General features: G+C 37.2%; 1 protein-coding gene across 1 annotated transcript in view; it reads left to right on the forward strand.

Annotated features, from left to right (window-relative positions):
• kcnq1 (potassium channel, voltage gated KQT-like subfamily Q, member 1) overlaps positions 1 to 7,363 on the forward strand; it is a 68,877-nt gene that overhangs the window by 43,849 nt on the left and 17,665 nt on the right. The window contains exon 10 of the mRNA XM_015397563.1: positions 2,719 to 2,857. Coding sequence (XP_015253049.1) covers positions 2,719 to 2,857 — 139 coding nt within the window. The remainder of the gene's footprint in view (positions 1 to 2,718; positions 2,858 to 7,363) is intronic.

Genomic DNA, 7,363 nt, shown 5'->3' on the forward strand with positions numbered 1-7,363 from the left:
CGAGTTTTGGGGCGGCTTAGAGCACAGCTCTGCTCCTTAAGAAAATTTAGCAAATTAATTGATATTTAATTTCACAAATTAATAGCCACACATAAAAAGCATGCATTTTCTTGAAAATAGCAGCATTTGGGTTTTCATTAATTACACAAGGTGTCTTGATCCTGAAGCAGGAAAGAAATCTAAGAACATCACAGTCTAATTACCATATTTGGTAAGATGTTGCACTTCTCAAATGTTAGTTGTATGCAGGATGGTACGTATTGCACATCCTACATCCTACATCTGTGTCATAACAGTTTATTTTCTAAGGGAATATTAGTGATGTTTTTATCTTTTTGGTCAGCACTATATTTTAGCTCAGAACTCTTGTATGAATATGATATTTACCTAGTCTCTTTCTTATTGTTTAACTATAAACTCAGAACTTTTTTTTAACTTTTATCCTTATTGCTTGAATGAAATCGGAATTAAATCTACCTTTAAAGTAGACAGGTTGTAATTGTATAGGAAAGACCTGTATTTTTGTGACCTTTAACCTTATTGATAATTTGATTTTAAATACTGTTGGCTTCTTGTGTCAAAGCACATAATGAAAGTCAGCTGTAGATCACCTTACACATTTAAATCACTGTGACTGATATGAGGCTAGAATGATTCATNTTCATAAAAAAAAAACATTTGTAAATGTGAAAATGCTAGTGTAACATCAGACCTATTTATCACATTTTCTTAAAAAAGCACTATAATATATGAATATACTCTTTTATTAAATCATTAGTAATCAATTTAAATTTAAGAATTAAGGACATAACAATGTTTACTGCTTTGATAAATGCATCTCAAATTACGTTATTTTCACATTGCAAATAAAAATATTCCCACTTTTTAATGTATTGAATTTGTAGCACTCTTTGCTTTAAACACCTTCTGAGGTTGCAGTTGTTCCTATTTATCTACGGGTTTGTTTTTTTGTGACCTTTTTAGATTTCAGACACAAAGGTTTGCTAATGTCTTTAGCAGTTAAGGTTCTACAGCAGGACCTTGTTTTTATTCATAGCCACTCTCGTCCAGCCTGATCCTGCAGGTGTAGTGATGGCCATGCCTGGTACTAATGTAAGTTTAAAGTAAATTAGAAACAGCAAAGCCTTTAACTGATACCCCTTGGACCAGCCGTCGTGGCAGCAGAGACTCCAGAACTTCCCCCTCTGCAGACACCTCCTCCAGCTTTGCTTGGGGAAGCCCCCAGACCAACCAAGAGATGTAGTCCCTGTCCTGGGCCTCCTCCCAGTGGGACTTGCCTGGAACATCTCTGAGGGAGTCATCCAGTTAGCAATATGAAAACAATGTTGGAGGTGGGCGTGCAGGTGGCGCAGTGGTTAATGCGCATGTACCCATGTATGGAGGCCTTAGTCCTCAATACGGCTGACCCGGGTTTGAATCTGACCTGTGGTCCCCAGCTCTCATACCCCCTTTCCTGTCAGCCTACTGTCAGAGAAAACAAGCCACTAGTGCCATAAAAACTCACAAAAAAAAAACTAATTATAATAAATAAATAAAGTTGTCTAAGGAAGTGCACAGCCCCCTTGCTGAAGAAAGCTCATTTCAGCCGCTTGTATCCGGGACTTTGTTCTTTCAGTCATGATCCAGATTTTATGACCATATATAGGTGAGTGTAGGAATGTAGACTGACCAGTAAATTGAGAGCTTTGTCTTTTTGCTTAGTTCTCTCTGCATGTGTCTATGAATCTCCCACTCCATTCTCCCCTACCTTGTGAAAAGGACCAATATATATTGAACTCTTCCACTTGAGGCTGAAACTCTTCTCCAACCTGAAGGGGTAAAGTCACCTTTTTTCAGTGGGTAAACATGGCCTCAGACTTGGAGGAGCTGATTCTCATCCCACTCTCTAAATGATACTGCTTGGACTAGTCCCAATTAATATCCTATGCTGATATTATATATTTGTGCAGTCTGAAGCATGCAAATGTGATAATAAAGCAAAAGTGGAATATATCTAAGGGCCAATACAACTTTCAAACCACTATATATAACCTAATTTTAGGGCTTTGTGTGATTAAAAACATGAGAACATTACACAAATAATATGAATCTTTAATTTTCACTTTTTGCAAAACTATATTTGTACATGCTAATTAAATAGAATACATGATGTCTCCACTTCTTCAGTGGGCCATAATTTATCTGCCAAGCGTTGCTTTTGAAAAGAAATGGATCTTTTGTTTGATGTTCTAGGCCACTTTGGCCTTGGGGTTGTTGGGTGAATTGCTTTTTTCGTACATGTATCATTAGATTCCATCAGACTAAGCCATTAAGCAGTTTTTCATGGCCCATTGATATGCTACTGAGAGGGACAGGTAGGGGGCTACCATTGCTTAGGGCCAGTACAGTAAACGTAAGAGGTGTCGACTTCATAAAAAAAAAAAAAAAAAAAAATGGGTAAGAAACAAGAGTTGATGAAACATTTACTGAATAAAAAAGAATATTGCTGTTCAACAACATGTGTCCGGCTGGTAACTTTATATCAGTTTTCAAAATGTTACAGCTGATGTACTTCCCTTTGAGCATTTCCTTAATGTCACTTTGTGGGGTTTTTGTTTCAAGGGTCAACAATGTCACCATTACAAGAGCAAAGTGACAAGAATCTATATTTTTGACATGTATCATTTGAACATTTTAAATCTTTTTTTATTTGTGCAGGTGAAGATGAGGAGGAAGATGAAGAGTACTGACAAAGACAATGGTCCAGCTTCTCCCACAGTCCCAAGTATCACCTGTGACTCTGTGTTTGACAGCGGAAGGGAGCTAAGTTCAGATGTTTACAGCACTGTTGGGACAGGTACTACAACAGAACAAAGACAATATAAAGGTTTTGCTTCATCTTTATTTAGTACAGGCAATTTATTGATTAAACACTCTGATAACTCAAATTAAATTAATTTTACTGTAACAACTTATATTTAAATCTGAAAAACTCACACGGAAAGAAAAAAACTTTAGAAGGATCTTATTGATACAATTATTTTAAGACTTTGGCGCTCAGACCTCAGCAGGGAACATTAGCAATGAATCTTACTTTAATATGCATAAGCAGTTGCACGAGAACAGGGATGTTTCCCCCTAGCCCTGAAACTGTTGGTGGAGTGGAGATGGATGAAGTTTGATCAGTGTTTGAGCAGTGTGGTAAACAAAGAAGCTGGTGGCTATTTGGTCATAATTCGGGGATTCTTACTGGCACCACAGTCCTTGCGTGTCCTTGGGCAAAATGCGTGAGTCAGTGAGGAAGACTTTGGCTACAATGTAGCTTTTAATAACCATCAATGTGTGCGTGAATGACTGAATGTAAGTGATTTGGTCAGTCTCCTGATTTGAAAAAGTACTATATAAGTACAGACAATTCTCAACCTAAACCTGGGCCATGGGATACAGGAGTTATGTCCTCCAACCCAAGGGTTACCAGTTTGAACCCCTGCTCTGCCTGTTAAAAGTTGCTGTGTCCTTATATTGCCTACCTCTGGTCAAAGGGCCTGGTGGCAACCTTGCTTCTGCCAGTTTGCCCCAGGGCAGCTGTGCTGTGTCATCATCAGTGAGTGAATGTTTGCATGTGAATGACTAATTGTAGTGTAAACTGTCCCCTGACTTGAAGAGGCACAATAGGGCCATTTGCCTCATTTAAAAAAGTGAATGGATCTGAAAACAGCTTCAGTAGGCATACTAGTGTTTAAATTTGTATTAAAATTAAATTTGTCCTTAAACAATTTTACCGATTAACTTTTGACCATTCTGATGTGTAGATTTTACCAGTTGTCAAGGAAAAAAAAACATTTTTATCTGCAGTTTGCAGAGTTGTTGAGAGGGCTGTGTGCCGTAATCTGTCAGGGAAAAACCCTCCAGCATTCGAGGTACTACTGTATCCCAAATGCTGAACAAGATGAGATGGAACCCCTGCCCCTTAAGTTTTTTCCCCATTAGAAACCCTTCCTTTTTTTTCCACATGCACGTGTGTAAACACTCTCCTCAAGTTCATGCACAATTAAGATCTATATTCCCACTGCAGATCTCAATACTCAAATCAGATTTTTTTTTTCTGGAATCAATTTTTTTTATATATGTTTGGTCTTTCCCATAACTGCTAAGATGTTGTCAATATCTGACTTCAGTGTGAACTGTTTGCAGCTCCAAAATGACCTGCGTGCACTCAAGATTAATAACAGTGTTATGAAACGCAGCTCAATAGTAAACATGGACAAATAGGTGTCATACAGCAAAAGCTATTTAATGTGTCATTGGGGACCACTATGTGGTAAGAGGAGTAAAACTCTTTGTTGTAGCTTTATAGGGTAAGGTGACTGCCATTTCAGCACAATAGACTGTCTTGATGGTAAGACAAAGGCAGTTTGGGGGGCAGGGTTATTACCAACCTCACATAGGTTGAGTTAATTCAGAATTATATAGCGTCAAAACGACTTTTAATCAAATATGTCAACATTTACCTCTTTAGCATTCCTTCGTCCTCTGTGTCTTAGGTTGTATGTTAAATTGTATTTACAATACAAATTATGTCCCACATTCAACCGGTTCCTAAAAGCCCTTTTTTTTTTTTTTTTGGTCTTAAATAAAGTTTTATCAATGTTCACTGATTAAATCTAACGTCCCACTGTCTCTTCACTCTACCATTTCCTGCTGGGCAAATCTAAGTTGTGACGAAATCTATTGGAAAGTGACGTCCAAAAGTCACATCTAATCCACCTTAGACCTTTCCAATCAAGTCACCTTCTACAAGATCAGATACATAGTCATAATCCAGACCACACATGAATGTAGCTTCGCCCCTCATTGTACAAATGTCAGAGAAAAGCTGTTGTGGCTTATTAACGCTAAATTTGCTTGACCTCTTAATCAAAAACATATTTGAGGTTTTTTGTTTTGTTTTTTTTATTATCTATTTACAGTACGTCTTTTAACTAGCAATATATTGTAAAAAGGATTTTCTTAACCAGATAAAAAAAAAAGAGAATCAGGTATAGTTTGTTGAAGTGCCTACTTGACTGTCCTTAGATCTGTCATCTTTATGGAAAGAGAAGGCTGATTTAATTTCACCTGAAGTCTGCGCTGCGCTCTCATTCTAGTCTTTCCTGCAAACCTCCAGAAAACAAAGATGCATAGTTTGTTTCTGTGCATTCTGTGGTTATTTCTTGTGTATACAGAACTTTTAATCAAAGTATAAAATATTTACCTTGCAAACTTATCAAACTTTAAGCCATTTCTCCCCTGTGTGGTCCTGGCAGTGAGCTGTGGGAAAACAAGGGTTTGTCTTTTAGGAGAACTGGTTTTATGTGGCCTCATGATGCTTTTCCCAATAATGTTTTATTAAAACACTCATACATAACATAGAGATGATTTAGAGAGACCAAATAACCTAACTTCTCTGAGGAAGACAAAAGTATCTTGAGAAAACCGAGAAAGCATCAAGAGAGAATGATAACTCCAAGCAGAGAGACCCAATTCCAGAGGTTTTTAGTGTACCGTATATGGATATACACCTCCAAACACCATTCCATATTGTTACAAAACATTTAGGCTTTTGCTAGAAACCTGAAGATGAGGAGGAACTTCATCCTTTGGCTGAAAAATTATCCCAACATTAATTTTTACTTTATGTTCGACAGAGAAACATCAAAATAACTGCTAAGTCATATTGTGTCATGCCGATGGATTTCCAAATAAATATACCTTTCAACACCACAACAACAATCTAATAATAATTCAAACAAAAAGGTGGGTTACTCATATTCAGCACCACAACTGCACAGTTATGTACACAGGCCGAGGCAGACTTGCAGCCCAGTGTTGTCAGCCTGTTGTGTTCATTACTCAAACCGGGCTAAAACTGGGGACATAGCTCATTTCAGAGCAGCCGCAGAGCCAACCAGATAGCGAAGCTGGTGTGAGTGTGTGCAAAGTACCAGGTATCAACAGCATAACTCAAATTTAGTAGTTAAATCTAAAGGATGACCCAAAATGGGCTGATTATGAATTACTGCTAAGTAGGTTTATTAATCCAGTTAAAAATTGGTAGAGGTTTACCAAAATAAAAAGCATCACCAGATTAATAATGAGGAATGTTCAGCTGAGCCTACCTGGAATCAGTGAATCCTTCATATTCATACCTCTATTACTTACTTATTCAAATTTCATTGAACCTCCCCCTATAAAAACTCGGAAAACCCTCCCTCTCATTCTCTGGGTAGCTACTGTCCATTTCAAAAAATCTCTTTTATCCACAAATACTTCTTTTTTTGTTTGCTGTCACTCTTCTTGGTAATATCACTCAAAGACATGTTTACCAGCGAGTTGTATCATCTCCTTTTTTTTTTTTACTTTAAGCACTTCAAACTAACCGAATACCATTTGCCTAAGCTTTTAAAAGTGATTTTTCTCTGTTCATGTTGGACATACAGTTCAGGATTACTTCATATTTTTAACTCCCTTACTTTTTACAGTGTTAAAAAGTTCAACAGAGACTTTGCATGACTGTCCAATCTGAAGGACATTTTAAGTAAAATTTCTATCCAATTGTTATTTACAATTTAACAGATGGATGGATAGACATTCTTATCATGTGTTTAAGAAGGTCCCTCGTTTTTAAAAAGATCCTAGCAGAAAGATGAAACATCACTGTTCTTATTTACTAATCCACATACAGGGAAATAATAGATGGGTCTCTTCACAGTGTAGAGAAACAAGATATTAAAGGGGACTGTCTGTTTCAAAAGCAGATAAACACGGATACTTTTAGGACATCCATAGTATGTAACAGCTAATTGGATAGTGCTCTTTGTGGTGCCTAGTTAGACGACCTTTTTCTTTTAAACCAGGCGCTTACATGAAAAGCTGCTTAGATGTCTGACTGCAGCACCGACATAGGCGTGAAACTCTGCAAATGGTTTTTGCTTTGCACTCAGTTTTCTGTGAAACTGTAGAACTTAATATTCCCTGTTGTATGGAAGTATATGCATGTCTGCTTGCTGTACGTCAGCAGTGAATCAGTGTCTTTGATTAGAAGCTAAACAGATGCAAGCAGTCAGACTGAATGTCTAACAGAGTATAGCATGCTGCTTCTAACTTTGATGCATTTTCTAAATGACCACCTCTGTGTGTGGATGGATGGCGACTGGATGAACGTACAATATGTGCATCATATTCCCTAAGCTCCTAACATTATAGTTTCAGGAAAATGTGTTATACTTATATTGGTTTCCAAATTTTCCATTTCTGTTCAGTTGTCAAGATACCAAAATGGTTGTTATGTTTTATCTAAAACAGCATATAAATAACTAATGGT

This window comes from Cyprinodon variegatus, unplaced genomic scaffold (assembly GCF_000732505.1).
Source record: "Cyprinodon variegatus isolate N-32 unplaced genomic scaffold, C_variegatus-1.0 Scaffold871, whole genome shotgun sequence".
Taxonomy (NCBI): Eukaryota; Metazoa; Chordata; class Actinopteri; order Cyprinodontiformes; family Cyprinodontidae; genus Cyprinodon; species Cyprinodon variegatus.